Below are 18,464 nucleotides of genomic sequence, written 5' to 3' on the forward strand. Positions count from 1 at the left end.
GAAAAAACATGCTTATATACTTTATACTTATATAGTTGGGTTAAAATTTTAAAATATAAATGATCCCTATGATAATTTAATTTAAAAAATTAAGTTTGAATTTTAAGAAGTGGGCCAATATGAAAACTCTGGAAAATAATTAAAAACAAAATAAAAACATTAAGTGATTAAAATTTTACTATCCATATTTCTAATTTTTATTAGAATATTTTATTTACATATTTGTATAATTTGGATTATATTATATATGACATTTGTGTCCTGATTTTTAAATTCAGATTACACTCTTACATCACTAAAAATTTTTTTCATGGTTGTATAGGTATTTCTCCTAATAAATGTAATCTCAATGTTGTATATAAAACCCCCCCAATGGAGGGTGTCCATTTGTGCAGGGAGGGCCTTCTGGGACTCATCTGGAGACAAGACAGGTGTTCAGACTGCCTGGGCACTGACAACGCCCAGTGAACATGTAGCCTTGCTGATGCAGAGTTTAGTTTCTGAAAGCTTCATATTTGTCAATGCCCTTATGTGGAAGCATGGAGCACAGAAACTGAACCCCACACAGAAATGAGCTATAGCACTGCATGAATTTGAACCCCACTGTAGGAGTTTGAATCCTACACAGAAATGAGCTATAGCACTGTATGAATTTCAGAATCCTGTAGCTGGCAAGCCTTGACCTTCTTGTGTCACCAGCCATTTTGCCTTCCTGGCAGGAACTTTGGGCCAAAGTTACAGGAAGACATGATGGATGTGTTCCTGATCTGTATGCTCATTTCCAAACCTTTTGCGTATGCTTGGCTAAGTAAAACAGAAACCGACAGCAAGTGGGGAGGGGTCTCTTCCTACCAGTCAGTGGTCCAATGGAACTGCTGCCGTCTTTTCCCCACATTTTTCAAAATAATGAATAATTATTTGACAAACATCCTTGACATAGTTCAATTATTTCTTTAATGAGATTTCTAAAAGTAAAGTAACAATCTGAAATATAAAATTGTTAAGATAGCGACTTAAAGACTGACTTGGATATTTAAATGAATCCTAGCTTTTATACTCAATTGTGGTAGAAGACCTGAATATTTTCAAATCATGAAAAAAATAGTTTAAATATATTTTTCTAAAATTTTGTTTACTATTATAGTTTTTCCTAGATTAATAATAAGCACTTTCCAATTCACGCTAAACCAGATTGGTCATCTGGTTAAAGTGTTGAAGTATCTACATAGTAATCAAAGTATTAAAAGATATTTTATCACTGGTTGTTAAATCATCACAATTGAAAACAAGAAAGCATTACCGCATTTTTACTGCCAATGAAGAAAACAGATTTTTCTCCAATTTCTACTCCATCACCTTCATTTCCATTAATTCCTCTTTTTTCCACTTCAGCTTTTGCAATTTCCCAGAGAGTTTCACTACATGAGAAGCAGAAAATAAAAATTCAGAGAAAAAGAATTTTCAAATATTTATTTCAAGCTCAGAGATAATTTATTTCAGTAAAATTTATGACATAAATGAACATTATTTTCTGAGGAACAACAATTTGGTAAAACATCTGAGGATGAGTCATTCTATGATTTTGTTTTTCTTTTGTTACTTTCAACTAGTTCTTTGAAGAATACTGAAATTGATAAGCAGAGCCTTTATCACCAGGATCTGAGGTTGTCTTATTTGGGGCTTCCCCTAAGGTTCATAGCTGGGTATGTTGGCTTCTGAGACACACTTGAAGGTACAATGACTTTTGGGAATGTACATCTTGAAAACCACAAACACTTAGGTCACCTAGGAAGACGGGGAAAGTACAAAATCGGTGTATCAAATAATCTTTGCTCTCTGAAAAGTTTCTTCTTTGTTTCTTAAATGTTTTAGCTAAAAACTTTTTTTAAATATAAAAGTATATGGGAGGCTGAGGCAGGAAGATCACCTGATATCAGCTTAAGCAATATAGGGAGACCCAATCTCTACAAATAATAATAATTTAAAAATTAACTGAGGCTGGACGCGGTGGCTCACGCCTGTAATCCCAGAGGGATTACAGGATCAAGTGATCCGCCCACCTTTGGGAGGCCAAGGTGGGTGGATCACTTGAGGTCAGAAGTTCGAGACCAGCCTGGCCAACATGGTAAAACCCGATCTCTAATAAAAAATTAGCCAGGCGTGGTGGCACACACCTGTAACTCCAGCTACCCAGGAGGCTGAGGCAAGAGAATCACTTGAACCCGGGACGAGGTTGCAGTGAGCCAAGATTGTGCCACTGCACTACTGCCTGGGTAACAGAGCGAGACTCTGTCGAAAGAAAAGAAGGAAAGAAGTTAGTTGGGTGTGGTGACATTGTAGTTCCAACTGCTAGGGAGGCTTAGGCAGGAGGATCGTCTGAGCCCCGGAGGTTGAGGCTGCAGTGAGCATGATAACATTACTGCACTCCAGCCTGGCTGACACAGTAAGGCCTTGTCTCAAAACAAACAAAAGGTATAAAGAAGGGAAAAAAAAAACGCTAAAATCACGGACATTTTGAAAACCATCCTTTCCTTCATTTCTTTACATACATAATTTTACACAATAAAATCATATATATATATATAAATTAAAGCCTAAGTGAAAATGCAATATTGAACTCAAAACTACGGGCAAGACCTGATAGGTCCTAGCCTGATTCTGCTACTTTCTATGTATGTGAAGTCGGGCAAATTACCTAACCTCTTTAAATCCTTCATCCCTTTATTAATTAAACAAATATTTATTGAGCATCTAATACATGCAATCCTCTGTGCTATTGCCCAGGCTGAATTGTTTCCCTATCGCTAAAATGCCAATAAAAAAGAAAACCAGCTTTATAGGATTGTCATAATTTTTAAAATAGGTATTTAGTTTAGGGAATGGCCTATACAATTACACAAATTATTGAGGGCTTATAATTGTTACTATTCAAGAACCAAGAATAAAGAAAAAGGGCCAAAACAGGAGTCCTTAAATGTCTGCACTAAAATCGATGCATTTATTTTACAGGTGAGCCTTCAGAACTCAGTTTAGGCCTGTTTGCTCCTCATTTATACATTCTTTCAGAATGTGAGGATCTGCTTTCCAAATACCCAGCAGACAGGAGAGATGGAGGTGCTGGAGTCAGGCATGTCACCTAACTATAACCATACCTTTATAACTGGCAATTTTCCACACTAGCCCAAGGGGAGAAAAAGATTTATCCTGCTCTGTGAGGCACTCACTCCCTGACCCCTCTCCCCGACATGCTTATAAACTGTCGAGAGACGGTTTAGGACTATCCGGAGAACAGGTAATTGAAATGACCATCATAGAATTGAAGAGCTAGAAAATAGTTTACAAACCCTCTCCCGTTTCCCTCGGTAAGTGTGAGGCTGTACTTTCCATAGTGCCTTTCAAGCTTCCCCTCACTTGCTACTCCGAATCTCGCATCAGGAGGCGAGGCCCCTGGGCAGAGAAGGCTCTGTGGTCTAGCTCATCGCTGAATGCCCTTCTCTGGGGGCAGTCTCTGGCCCGCAAGAAACTTTTATTCAATCACTGAAGGGTGCAGTTGCTGATCTTTCCAAATCTCTTACTTTTCTACCTGGGGTACTTTCTTTCCTGTTTGCGGCAGAATCTTTATGCTCGAGGCTGATACCTGGGTCCGAGACCATGCAGACCCGAGTGCATGCAGACCACCCCCACAATCTTCTACCAGCTGGCCCTGCCTGGGTTTCCGCTCCCCAGGAATAGTCTCAGCAGCTTCTCCCTCGCAGTGAATACCTGGGCATCGTGGCCCGGCTGCAGCAAACGTCGCGGGCTCGGAGTAGGGCCCAACCTGGAAGCAGGCGAAGAGTTCTGCAAGGAGTCTGGGAGTGAGGCCTTCTGGGTTGCCATGGGAGCGACGTCGCGGCCGCAGTTACGTGAGGAGAGGAGCGTCATGGGAAATGTAGTTCTCCGGAGTCCTTTTACATCTCGCACTCAGCGTCAAGCCTTAGGACTGCTTTTAGATCCCAAGTTTGTAAACCTTTCTTACATCCTAGAACGAGGTGATAAGGGGTTCCAAACCTGGGATCTAAAAGCAATTGTTTCTGGGCTGGAAGTGTTCTTTTATTTAAAAAAATTTTTTACTGTCAACTATACGTCAGGGGTCTCTGCTCCCTCTCGTCTTTTACTTTTTTCTTCCCAATCCCCATGATTTAGGAATAGAGGGTAACAATCTCTTGAGCTGTTTTCCAGTAATTTACTAGAAGCAAAGAATCTCCAGACTTTAAAATTTAAAATAAGGCATGTAATTTTAATATTTTCCAATTTTCCTGATGTTTAGTTGTTTCAATTTTTATTCAATAGCACATGATGTATTTATTAATAAATTAGTGAAGCAAGTGCATCTCCTACATACTTCATTTACCTTATGAATGTAGATTATTTTGTTTTGGAACTTTGTGATCTCTTTATAGATCTTCAGAAGTGTCCAAATAAATAACAAACATTGAATAATTACTATATGCAAGGCCCTATGCTACATAGAATAAGGAATAAGGAGATAAGAAAAGATCGCTACCCTTAAGAAAGACATACTCAGCTAATTATAAGCACCTAAGGAAGTTAGTGATCTAAGCTATTGTACAGAGGTACAAAAATTACATGAGGGCAAGTGACTAATTATGCTTGAAGGAGATGATGAAACATTCATGGCACTGATAGTATTTGGTCTGTGTTGAATGCTGAGTAGACTCAGGCTTTCTAGCCTAACACTCCCTCCCTCCAATCCTCTGCTATTCAGCTTGATTTCTGTGGTGTGATGTTCAAGGACGTGGGCTTTGGAGTGAGATGGACCTAGGTTCAAGTCCTGACTCAGCCACGCTGGCTAAGTTGCCACATTGCCACATTGCCACATTGGGTAATTCACTGAATTTCTCTGAGCCTTAGTTTCTGATCCTGTAAAGCAGGAAAGATTGTGAATCTTAAATGAGATAAACATAGGTAAAACATAACTTATGTGTGTGTGTCACACATTATAACTGCTTAATGCTTGTTATGATTGTGTGATAAGCTGCTGGTCAGAAACTTTGAACAAAGAAACACGAGGAACACATTTCTGTAAATTAGGCTGATAGTTGATAAAAGGGTGTTTATTTCAGATAAAGTCATTGGGAACAAAATCCTCCCAACATCTAGGTGTATTTTGGAGACACAAGGAACACTAAGTTGCACATAGGAAGGGAATTAATGGGAGTAGAGCTCAGCGAAGAAAGGATGATTTTTAAAGGAGGCTTATACATATGTCATTAAATCAGCAGCTATAGCCTGGTGCTAAGCCAGCCTATAAGCTCACAAACTGATATGGGACAGATCGTAATGAATTGTATGTAATGATTTGGGTTCTAGAACTTCAGAATACTTTTGCATGCTAGTTAGGAAGGCCTGTTGATATTGATAACAATAATGACAGCTAACATTTTTGCCAAGTGCTTGCTATGTACTGGGCACAGTACTAGTACTTCAAAAGTACACTTGTTTGAATAGCTGGGAGAGGTGTTTGAAGGAGGGAGCTTGGTAACAAGGAAGATGAAGGCAGACCTGGCTGGGCCCTGATCAGCAGAATTGATTCGGGATTGATTCAGTTAATCTGAGCAGGTGAGTTCCCCTTTCTTCCCTAATTCCTCTTCAGGCCTTCATGCTTTCATACTTGGGCAAAGAAAGTGACCTTCCTGGGTAGATGAAGATTGTTATTAAGGTAAGAATGGAAGCAGAAGGAGACAATTTCATGCTGCTTTCTGGATGGAATGAGCAACAGTGCAGAAGGGTAAAGGCGAGTGCAGGGTGTATTTGGGAAACTGAATAGTTTGGGATGGGATCATTTAAAGTGCCTGGCGGAAAGCTACAGTGGAAGAGCAAACTGGGCAGGTAGATGGGGCTGCTGTGAAGGATGCTGTCATCTAGACTTTACTGTGTTGGTTATGAGAAACCAAATAGGGTTTAAAAATAGGAGTGTGCCACGATCAGGCATGAGTTTCAGTGAGATAATTTTTTGCAGCTGCATGAAGGATGTTTTGGCATCTAGAAGACCATGTGGAGGCTATTAACAATATCCAGGTAAGTGACAGGCAGAGTTTTAAAATATTTTCCCTTGTTTTCAAAGTTATATAAGCTAATTGTAGAAAAAAAAGGTATACACAGAAAATTAAGAGAATAAAATAAGCATAATCCAGAAGTAATAACTATTAGGTATTTTGGAAACACATTTGATGTGTTTCATTCTAGTGTTTTTTCTTACATAGTTGAGATTAAAGTTAATTAATATCCTGATTTTAACATGTATTTCCCCATTCAAATTTTAAAAATGAATCATAAACATTACTTTGATGGCTACAGAATATTTCACTATATAGATTTTTCATAATTTATTTAAGCATTCTCCTTTTTTTTTTTTTGAGACAGAGTTTTTGCTCTTGTTGCCCAGGCTGGAGTGCAATGGCGCGATCTCGGCTCACTGCAACCTCCCCCTCCCGGGTTCAAGTGATTGTCCTGCCTCAGCCTGCCGAGTAGCTTGCATTACAGGCATTCTCCACCACACCCAGCTAATTTTTGTATTTTTAGTAGACATGAGGTTTCTCCATGTTGATCAGGCTGGTCTTCAACTCCTGTTCCTCAGGTGATCCATCTGCCTTGGCCTCCCAAAGTGCTGGGATTGCAGGCGTGAGCCACTGCGCCTGGTCCCAGCATTCTCCTAATGTTGAGTATGTTTGGGGTGGTTCAGAATAAACACCTAACATGAGCTGGGTTAATCACAGTCCTTTCTTCCCTGAAATTTTTCAAACTAGAATTGGGGAAAGCGAGTCACTCCCATTCTAGAGGAAATTAGCATATTTTATGCTAAATGAATTATTCTGTAGCTATCCAGCACAGAGCAGACACACATCAATATGAAGAGAACGTCCTGGCTCATGTCTCATGGTTCTAGTTGTCCTAAGGCTTGCCTGTGTCCTCATCTTTTTTATGGATTGGTGGTTCAGCTTGCTCTTTGATTATATGAGATATTCTAATATTCTTGTAATATAATTTCTCATTTTTGTCTAAGCTAGTTCAAGTTGAATTTTGGAATTTACAGCAGAAAGAGTTCTATCTAATACAATTACTAGTTAGTGGAGACTGAGGCCTTGGGAAAAGGGAGAAAAGTTAATGTTTCTTTCTTGAGTGATTGATGAACTGGTGATCCTATTAACTAATTTGGAGGGACACAGAGCAGGAGATGCATGTTTAGAGGACGTGGTGAGTTTGAAATATCATCCGGCAGACCGTTGGACCATTTGGCGTCTGCTGGACTTGGCAGTTAGATGGTCAATGGTAACCTCATGTGAAGGCATTTCGGTAGAATAGTCAGAACATAAAAGCAGTGTTGACGATACCCCATCCCTGAGGGGAACATCTTATAATCTGTGCATTATCCAAAAGCTAACAACTCTCCACGAGCTTTTCTAAGGTCACACACTTTCTGTAAACTTTTCTCTCATAAAAGGCAACTCTTATTGGAGTTTGATAGCATTTTCCACAAACTCAAGAAGTTAATAACATTTAAGTCATTTCCTCTGGCATTACGCAATATTCAGTTCCAAGGAACTCCTGGGAATTCATTAGAGCCACATAATGAGAGAGGTAACTGGCCTTCTCTTGCCACTGCCACTGCTAAAGAAGAGTCATTTGATTTTCGTAAAACCACAATATAACCTGGCAGCACTTCAGAAAGTGCCTTTCGTTTCTCACCCCAACTCTGTTTATTAGAAAATTACGTTGGCAAGTTGGGTGCAGTGGCTCACGCCTGTAATCCCAGCACTTTGGGAGACTGAGGCAGGCAGATTGTCTGAGGTTAGGAGTTTGAGACCAGCCAGACCAACATGGTAAAACCCTGTCTCTACTAAAAATACAAAATTTAGCCAGGCATCGTGGTGGGCGCCCTTAATCTCAGCTACTTGGGAGGCTGAGGCAGGAGAATTGCTTCAACCCAGGAGGCAGGGGTTGCAGTGAGCTGAGATCCTACCATGGCACTCCAGTAGGCAACAAGAGCGAAACTGTCTCAAAAAAAAAAAATATATATATATATATATAAAGAAAAAGAAAATTGTGTTGGCAAAGCACAGGAAGGAAGGGTATTTGGTATTCAAGTGCTGTGGTGAACATTTGTGTCCTATTTTGGAGTTATTTGCTAATAGACCCTTCCCCAGTAAAGTTGGTATTCCTTGCCTATCACTGGACTGCAAAATAATATAAAGGATACAATGAAGTTTTTTGGAATGAAGCAAATTATAATCCAGAGTCACTGTGACTATGTACAATTTAGGTCAAATTAAATCCAACAAATAAAATCACAATATAAAGCAAATGCTTAATCATCTTCTCACCCCAGCCTCTGCCCAGACCCACCAACTCTTCCTTGTAGAACTGATCTTCCCACTTAAATGCCTAATAATTGTCATAAAGATACTGAAAAACAACAACAACAACAAAAACCGCCCAAGAAAAGCCTGCATGTTGGTCCCACTGAAGTACAGATAAATCATGCTTCAACCTAAATATCTACATGTGGACTTACCTTAATTTGGAGTTTAAAGGAGAAGTAGTTCCTTCTGTTTCAGTTAAACTCTTTTCTTCTTTCAGGGAAAAGAGAATTGGGGGGAAATGTGAGAGGAGATGTCATTTTTGCATAAATCTGGTGGGCAGCAGGGAAACTACTCTGTCCACTCCTTCCTGCTCCTCACTTCCCTTCCTCAATTTTCAAATTACTGGAGCCGCCCCTCCATAGAAATCAGCCCAGAGCCCATTAGCATTGAGGAAGGCCAAATTCCATGGCAGCTGGTAGGGGGTGAGTGGGTGGGGGAAATACGTTCTTGGCATCCCACCAACACATAAAGCCTTTTTATAGATAAATATGATTATCCATGGTGGTTACATTTTTTTTTTTTTTTTGGAGACAGAGCCTTGCTCTGTCACCCAGGCTAGAGTGCAGTGGCGCGATCTCAGCTCACTGCAACCTCCGCCTCCCAGGTTCAAGTGTTTCTCCTGCCTCAGCTTCCCAAGTAGCTGGGATCATGGGCGCCCAACACCATAGCTGGCTAATTTTCGTATTTTTAGTAGAGACGGGGTTTCCTGCCTCAGCCTACCGAGTAGCTGGGACTACAGGCACATGCCACCACGCCCAGCTAATTTTTTGTGTTTTTAGTAGATACGGGGTTGTATCATCCTGATCAGGCTGGTCTTGAACTTCTGACCTCATGATCCACCTGCCTTGGCCTCCCAAAGTGCTGAGATTACAGGCGTGAGCCACCATGTCTGGCCGGTGGTTACTTCTTCAGGATTATGCTTCAGGTACAATTATGAGTTAAATGTATTGTTCTAGAACTCAATCATCATGTATTTTTTTTTTTTAAATTGGCAGGGAGACATAAGCACATGTATTTCTTTTAATGAAAAAAAAAAAAAAAAAAAACCAAATAGCAAAACCTTAAACACATTTTTGAAGCAAAAACTCTTTATAAGTTGTGACTAACTTCTCTTGAATTGAGAGTTAAATTCATTTCTAAGCTATGATAGTGTTTGATTTTAAGGGCACACACACGCACACACACACACACACACACACACACACTCATTTAAACAAATTTTTGGAACATAATTCCTTCAACTCACCTGTATGAAATATGAAATCTTGGGAGAACCAATATTTCTATCTATTTACCTATTTACATATTGTGTGTCAATATGCATGCATATGGATTCAAATAACAATTGGCCAAAACCGCTTTCTTTTATATGGATAAAACAAAGCAACACTGAAGACAAAGCATGAATGCAAGAGAAGGAGGTAATAACTACCATTTTCACTAGTCCTACACCTCAGCTTTGACAATGAAAACATTAGGTATTTCTTGAAGGTTATTCAAAAGATAATGCTCAAAATGGGTTTTGTAAATCATTTATTATGATTGAAAGGGAAGAAAATGATAGGAGACAAATATTACAATTAAACGTGTAACATTATTCTCTTGTAACCAATCATAATAACATACTTTGAATTTTTGAATGGCTATATAATTTCCCAGAAAATAAAATTTTCACATCATCAGTTACGGAAAATTGATTTCCTTCCATCAAAATATTTTATCTCTGCTCTATCAAAAATAAATGCCAAGTCTAAGGTACTACAGTTTAAGCTAAGCCTTCACTACTTGTTTAAATTAGAAGATTGTGGGGAGGGGCTTACCAAATGGTGAATAAACTACTGCCTGAGAATAAAGCCCTCACACATAAGTAACCCCTCTGTCAAGCCTCTGGCTCACCAACTAATTATTAAATGGCTCTCTTGGAACTTAGAAACTCTACTGTATCCCAGCCAAAAGGCTTCTGAGAGTCATTCCAAACTGGTTACCAGTTTATTCTCAAAAACAAATTTGCTTCTTCAATAGGTGACTGTGGCTCAAAAGACATAGGGGAAATAGTCAATGGAAACCTATTTTGATGAGGTTTAAAAATATTCTTTTTGTCATGATCAATTAAGTACCATATTACTTGAACAGTGTATTTCTTAGCTCTGTTCCTTCTAAGGATGCTAAAACAGTATGGAACATTTTTTAAAGGCTTAATGTGAGAACAGTACTTTGCCACAGGGAGAAAGCAGCAAAGAAGAAAATACGAAGGCTTGGCCAACAAATTAATTCAGCAGCTAACATTTTCTCAAACTGGTTAAAAAAATATGACAAAATGATAAATATATGTCCAAAAAATAAATACAAATATTCTATACATAAATAAAATTAAGTATATTCATGATTACCATTACAACTGAACATTTTAATAATATAATTTTCATGTCTTATCACAGTTTCATTTTTATCATGAATATGAATTACATTGTTGTGACACATACTGGAATGCATTGACCACTTCCATAACCTAATAAAGTAATATGTTTAAGTACTCTATCAACTAAAATTTCACCTCCTTTGAAAGAAGAATTATTTTCTCTTTTAAAAAATATTTTTGAGGCTGGGCACGGTGGCTCACACCTGTAATCCCAGCACTTTGGGAGGCCAAGGCAGGAGATTCACTTGAACCAGTAGTTTGGGACCAGACTGGACAACATAGGGAGACCCTATCTCTACTAAAAATACAAAAATTAGCTGGGCATGGTGGTGCATGCTTGTAGTCCCAGCTATTCAAGAGCCTGAAGTGGGACTGCTTGATTCCAGAAGGTTGAGGCTGCAGTGAGCTATGATGGTACCACTGCACTCCAGCCTAGGCAACATAGTGAGACCCTGCCTCAAAAAAATAAAAATAAAATATTTTTAGAGCCAGGCATGGTTACTCACACTTATAATCCTAGCACTTTGGGAGGCTGAGGAGAGAGGACTGCTTGAGGCCAGGAGTTCACGGCCAACCTGGGCAACATAGCAAGACCCTATCTGTATATACATGTATGTATGTATGTATGTACTGTATGTATGTATAAGGACTCTATTTTCAAATTATAATTACAAGGTACTATGTGAGGGGAAAAGCTTTAATTATTTATTGTCTTTGTTTTTAAAGATATTAACAAAGCAAGGTCAAGATGACCCAGCATCAAATGCAGTGAAATGTGGACAATATTCTTGTGAACCTGGGAAGTACTGACAGCAAAGGAATGTCAGGAATCGCCATCTTGTTTTAAATTTTACACTCCAGTGATCTGGAAAGGTGACAGGGTATACTCTAATACCACACAGGAGGCTCAGGTTACCTAATTCCTGTTTTCGCATAAAATGATTCACAGAGCCAGAAGATGTATTGCACCTGCTCTGAAAATGTACTCCTCACGCTACCCTGCAGTTTTTTCTTCCGCTGCGTGTTCTACTCCTTTCCAAACACCATATCATTAATTAAAAGCACATTTAGGCTGGGCGAGGTGGCTCACTCATGTAACTCTAGCACTTTAGGAGGATGAGGCAGGCAGATCACCTGAGGTCAGGAGTTCAAAGCCAGCCTAGCAACATGGTGAAATCCCATCTCTACTAAAAATACAAAAAAATTAGTTGGGTGTGGTGGCATGCACCTATAATTCCAGATACTCAGGAGGCTAAGGCAGGAGAATCACTTTAACCTGGGGGGCAGAGGTTGCAGTGAGCTGAGATTGTACCATTGTACTCCAGCCTGGGCAACAAGAGCGACTCTCCATCTCAAAAAAAAAAGCACATTTAATTATAGTACTTACTATTTTGGCAGTGAACATTTCCAAATAATCAACTGGTTTACCAAATGAGAGTTTGGAATCTCCCTTTCTAAAGATTTCCAGAATATCTTTTAAAAAAAGGGGAAAAAAGAAAAGAAAAAAAGCCACATTGCACAATATGTCTGATGACAAGGGAGAAGGGAGATGGAAAAAATGATGAATTCTTATTCATTAACTCTATAAGAAAATTAGTGTGTTGGCAAATTTTGTGTTTATGTTTTACTGTCAAATATTTATTTGAATATTTAAAAATCAAATAAAAGAGACTAACCCCCATCATTGTTAAAGTTTGGAATACAGGTGTATGGCTGCCATGCTGCCAGGTGTAAACAAACTTGTAGGGAGCTGATATAGCCACGGCACAGAGGACAAAGAGTGACTGTTCAGACTCCCCAGCTTTCAGAGCAAGGTGGGACCTTTGGTCGGTCTGCTGCTTGACAGAAGAGGCTGGCTTCCCATCATTCTGGCTTGGGGTCTTCGGGTCTGGGCTGAGAGCAGTGCTGGAGCAGAGAGGTGGTGAAATGCTGCCTTTTGCTGATGGAAGTTGTTTATGTAACTGGCGATCAAAAGAGTGATTTCAAGAATCTAAAAAGTGGAAAACAGAATTGTTACACTCCTGAGAAGTTCTCATCACTTCCAGAAGAGAGGAAAGGGTTGGCCACAGGTGATCTCCATTTGCAAGGGCCCAGGCTGCCGGAATTCCCTTCTCTCTAGGTCAAACAATGAAGTGCTTACATGTCCAGTACCATCAAGGCAGCCACACATTTTTTCATCACTTTAACCAGCAGAAAGAGTGCATCTCAAAAACAATCAAATTTGGTGGCAATCTTAGGAAATATGACAGTCAGTAGTACAACCCTATCAAATTATCATAAAGCCACATGCATGAATATATGAATTGAGAAAGTCAGTGTCATATGAACTCTCTATTTTCACTAAGAACAAGTTCCCTGATCTGCACTTAATGGTTAGCTGCTTTCACTTCAGTATAGGCTTAATTAAGAAAGACATCTATTTTTTTTTTAAAAAGCTTCATATTCTGAAGAAGCAATCTCTTTTATCTAATAACACTAAGACAGTTAAAGTTTTAGGAAAATCACTTTCTCATTCTTTTTACTAAAATTGGAATGACATGTTAGAATATATTCAATTTATGTACTGCTTTTACTTAGAGATGTTAAAAGTACATAGTTCATTAAAAGTCATAAAGGAGCAAGTATGTTTTAATTATAAAACCCCTGTCTTTCCTCTAACGAGTCCATAAAGCAAATAACCCCAACTGAATAAGATAATGTGTATAAAGTTCCTGACAGCAATAACTTAATGCCATGACCATTTATTTTGAATCTTCTGTATACCTGGCACTGGGCTAAGTACTCTACAAACTTCCTTCATTTAATTCTTAAGCCAAAAGAAGGAGGGAGTGTGTTACCATATTTTTGGACAAAGAAACCAGGGCTTGGAAAGATGATGTAAGTTGGACCAGTTTGTTTGATTATAAAAAACGTCTGTTTTCCCATCTGGAATGTAGTCTTTGCCGAATAAATGTTTTAGTATGAAAACAACTAGCATTGCTTTTTGGCCTTTTGGCTAAGATCAAGTAAAAACAACTAGCACAAAAAAAGTTGGCAGAAAGGTTTCTACTCACCTTGGGTTTTGCCATGGCAAAAAGTAATTTCTCTGTCGGTTTGTCCTTTGAATGTGTATTGTTAATGACTACCATAAAATCATCTTGATAGCCTCCAAAGGTCATTAGACTCTTGTACACATAGCTGACTATTAACCTCTTCAAAGAGAAGAAAAAGTAAATATGTTATATGCTCTTACTTCCAAAGAGAGATGAAAAATAATTAATATTATATCTCCATTAAAATGCAGTTATTAATTATGGTATAATACAAAAATTATTTTCTAAAATAAAATCTTTTATGATCCAAAATAGATAGTAGTGGTACTAATTTTATTAGGCATCATCTACCTTTACAATGGTGAATCTGAAGCAAGTCATTCGAGAAAAATTAGATAATATTAAAAAAATAAAAATAAAAAGCATCTACATTCCAGCATCTAGTGGAAAGCCACTGTTAATATTTTGTATATGTCCTTTCACATAGCTCATAAATATGTTAGGTTACACCATATGAAACTGATACTTTTTATGGTCAAATGGTCAAATATTAGCAAATCTATATACTTCACCCTGATAGATGGATTTCAAAATCTATAAACAGAAACAGTATCATGAATACTGTTTAGAATTCTGCTTCTTTTTTTTTTTTTTTTTTTTTTGAGGATGTTTTTGCCTTTTTTTCTCAGGCTGGAGTGCAATGGCGCGATCTCGGCTCACCGCAACCTCTGCCTCCTGTGTTCAGGCAATTCTCCTGCCTCAGCCTCCTGAGTAGCTGGGATTACAGGCACGCGCCACCATGCCCAGCTGATTTTTTTGTAGTTTTAGTAGAGACGGGGCTTCACTGTGTTGACCAGGATGGTCTCGATCTCTTGACCTCGTGATCCACCCGCCTCGGCCTCCCAAAGTGCTGGGATTACAGGCGTGAGCCACTGCGCCCGGCTGAATTCTGCTTCTTTTTTAACCCTAATGACGTATTGTGAACATATTTCCATGACAACATGTACTTGTATAACATCATTTTAAATGATTTTATAGGAAATCCTTTATTTAATTAACCTGCTATTGCAGAATATTTAAATCACTTTTATTTTTTATTATCTGAAACAATACTCCAGTGAATATTTTTGGATGTATTTCATAACCCACATACCTAATTATTTATTTGGTTATAAAACCAAACAATAGTGGAATTGATAGCTCAAAAAAGACAATTTCTGAGAATTTCCAAACTCTCCTCCAGAAAGTATGTACCTATTGATGGTTCCAGCACCTCAGTCTTGCTAACACTAAATGTGATCCTTCTTTTAAATCTCTACAAACTGACTGGTGAAATGTGGAATCTCACTGTTTTAAATTGCATTAATTTAATTATTAGAGAAATTAACCTTTGAAAATACATTTATTGAACATTTGTATTTCTTCTTTTGTGAATTGCCTTGGCCATTTGTCTATTGGTGTGTTCATAATGTTCTTACTGTTTTATAAGACATCTATGTCTTATAATTAAGAATATTAACGCTTTGTCACATATGCAGCAAATATTTCTTTTCTAACGTGTTTCCAAAACAATATTAAAAATATAACTTACTCCTGAGGCTGAGGTGGGAGGATCACTTGAGCCCATGTTGGGCAACATAGGGAGACCCCGTTTCTATGAAAAAATAAAAAATGTAGCTGCGCATTGTGGTAAGCGCCTGTGGTAACTACTTGGGAGGCTGAGGCAGGAGGATTGCTTGAGCCCAGGAGGTCAAGGTTGCAGTGAGTAATGATCCCACCACTGTACTTTAGTCTGGGTAACAGAAAGAGACCCTGCCTCAAAAAAAAAAAAAAATCATAAAATGTAACTAGCATACAGCTTAAAACCAATCTGCACAGCTAATGATTAGCTTGCAAGACTGAGAAGACCATTCCAGGACTGAATGCCTCAGAGCTGCAGCCCACCTGTGTGTGCTTCCTGGCCTGTCTGGCTATCTCCTGGGAGCTAGGGAGCCAGTTTCCTGAACTAAGGTAACTCAGTACTGGTGTACAGATTTTCTTCTAACTTTAAGTTGCTGATTTTATAATATCTTCATGTTATCCATTCAAGAACTAAAAGGCACTCAGAAAATATAAGCCCTTGCAAAAAAAGTGTGTGTGTGTTTTTTAAGCAATTATAAGGGGAAATAGTAACTATAACACTATAACACAAACTATAACACAAAACAGTGGTTTGGTTTCTAGAAAATGTTCAGTGATCTCTGATTACAGCCACAGGATTATACCTGCCCAGTGAATTTAGTAATTCCTTCCCACCAGATTAAACGAAAGAGAGAATAAAATTGTATTAAATAGACACATGAAATATGATAAAAAATAATGTAAATTTCAGGTAAATGAACGTATATAGAAATCATAGCTTGACTTTAAACTATGTGAAAAGTGCTAAGATGCTATATATATGACATTATGGGAAATTACAGAAATTGTTAAAGAAGCCTTAGTGAAACTGAACTAAAACTTCGGTAATTAAAGTTTCCACTTCAATGATTTCTTACAGATTTTTATTTTACACAAGAAACAATCTTCTTAACACTTTTTAAAATATAATCATTTCACGAATATAACCATGATCACAATTTAATCATGGTATCAATACTTTTCTCATACACAATAAACGACCTGTCTTATCTTATTTTAAAAGGTTAAATTATAATCATAGCTGTATTTGTAAAATGACTTTTCATGACATAGTATCAGGAAGAATGTTTTCTGCATAAGAGAAAAATCAGATTAAGAGATCACTACCTTCTGTTTATGGTACACTGAACAATGGAAACAGTTGACTCAATGCAAAACTTTCGCTTTTAAACTTACCATGGAATTGTATTCTAAGAGGCTTAAACCATCCTCATGTATAGCCAGCCACATGAAAGTACTTCCAAGTGATGATGGACTTATGGGCTATGAAGAGGTAAAAATATACTAGATTATAAATGCTAAGCAAAATTACAGAAATATTTTTCAGTCTAAATGTCATGTAACATTTGCCATTAAACAACAATAATAACAAAACTTATTAAAAATCTCTCCTCGGAAAGAGGCAGGGTGGTATATTGGAGAGTACAGTGAATTTGATATTAGCAGACATAGCTTTGAGACCCAAACCTGCCATCTGTTAATGTGTTCATTTGGACAAGCTATGAATCTCTTTGAGGCTCAATTTCCTCATCTTTAGCATAGGAACAATAATGTTTATATCTTATTTTTCTTCTGCGTTACGAGGTTAACAGTCAACAAAGCTTTTAGGGTTTCTATCATGACCAAAATCCTAATTAAGCAAAATGTGCTTGATAAATTGTATAGTGCTATTACAAGGTAGAGGATTATTATTATAATTGCATACCTTTCCTGAAAGTTTATTAAATCTGATATTCAATGTGTAATAAAAACAGAAAAGAAAATATGAAGCTGTGTGATCAACAGTAATGAGAAATATAAAAATTTCCACTACATTTTTCATTGTAAAAGCTATGAAATTGGCTGCGTGTGGTGGCTCACACCTGTAATCCCAGCACCTTGGGAAGCCGAGGCAGGTGGATCATTTGAGGCCAGGAGTTTGAGACCAGCCTGGCCAACGTGGTGAAAACCCATCTCTACTGAATATACAAACATGAGCTCGGTCTGTTGGCACACACCTGTAATCCCAGCTACTTGGAAGACTAAGGCAGGAGAACAGCCTGAATCCAGGAGGCACAGGTTGCAGTGAGCTGAGACAGCACCACTGCACTCCAGCCTGGGTGACCGAGTGAGACTCCATCTCAAAAAAAAAAAAAAAAGGAAAAAGAAAAATATAAAGGAAAAAAAAGGTAAAAGCTGCTCCTGGTTCTCACAGAAAAAAAAAAAGCTATAAAATTATATTAATAAAAAGAATCTCCTACCAGTAAAACTCAGCTGAAACCCATGAATGTTTCTAAGCAATTAATGATGCTTGTTTTGTTCCATTAACAAGTGAAATCCTAAAAAAAATTAACTTTTTCTCTTAAATTTTATAAAATAATGTCAGGACTATAGATATAAAACTGGGATGAATGTTGTGTTATTTTATATAATAAAACTTGTTAGCATCTCATATATAAAAAACCCTGAGTTAGAAATTGTCTACTGAGGGTTGATTTGCAAAGGAAAGGGAAGAATTCAATTCAAAAGGATGCCCTTCAAATCTAGTGTCCACTGACAGATGAAAGGATAAACAAAATGTGGTATATATATATACATATAGTGGAATGTTATTCTGCCTCAAAAGGGAAAGACATTTTTGTTTTTGAGACAAAGTCTCGCTGGGTCACCCAGGCTGGAGTGCAGTGACGTGATCTTGGCTCACTGCAACCTCTACCTCCTGGGTTCAGGCGCTTCTTCTGCCTCAGCCTCCTGAGTAGCTAGGACTACAGGTGTGTGATACCATGCCTGGCTAATTATTATTATTTTTTTTTTGTAGAGATGGGGTTTCACTGTCTTGGCTAGGCTGGTCTCGAACTCCTGACCTCGTGATCCACCCGCCTCGGCCTCCCAAAGTGCTGAGATTATAGGCATGGGCCACAGTGCCTGGCCAAA

At 38.1% G+C, this 18,464-nt stretch overlaps 2 protein-coding genes across 5 annotated transcripts in view; both read right to left on the reverse strand.

Moving 5' to 3' along the window:
• DYNC2LI1 (dynein cytoplasmic 2 light intermediate chain 1) overlaps positions 1–3,861 on the reverse strand; it is a 57,790-nt gene extending 53,929 nt beyond the window's left edge. For all 3 annotated transcript variants that reach the window (XM_037744408.1, XM_017544852.2, XM_017544854.2), the window contains exons 1-2: positions 3,763–3,861; positions 1,301–1,418 (exon numbers count right to left, since the gene is read on the reverse strand). In XM_037744408.1, coding sequence (XP_037600336.1) covers positions 1,301–1,418; positions 3,763–3,770 — 126 coding nt within the window. In that variant the 5' untranslated portion in view covers positions 3,771–3,861. The remainder of the gene's footprint in view (positions 1–1,300; positions 1,419–3,762) is intronic.
• Positions 3,862–12,199: 8,338 nt separating this feature from the next.
• The window catches only part of PLEKHH2 (pleckstrin homology, MyTH4 and FERM domain containing H2), a 141,985-nt gene continuing 135,720 nt past the window's right edge, over positions 12,200–18,464 (reverse strand). For both annotated transcript variants that reach the window (XM_037744409.1, XM_017544855.2), the window contains 3 exons: positions 16,728–16,814; positions 13,893–14,030; positions 12,200–12,829 (listed from right to left, as the gene is read on the reverse strand). In XM_037744409.1, the coding sequence (XP_037600337.1) occupies positions 12,644–12,829; positions 13,893–14,030; positions 16,728–16,814 (411 nt within the window). In that variant the 3' untranslated portion in view covers positions 12,200–12,643. The remainder of the gene's footprint in view (positions 12,830–13,892; positions 14,031–16,727; positions 16,815–18,464) is intronic.

This window comes from Cebus imitator, unplaced genomic scaffold, assembly GCF_001604975.1.
Source record: "Cebus imitator isolate Cc_AM_T3 unplaced genomic scaffold, Cebus_imitator-1.0 Scaffold172, whole genome shotgun sequence".
NCBI classification, from domain to species: Eukaryota; Metazoa; Chordata; class Mammalia; order Primates; family Cebidae; genus Cebus; species Cebus imitator.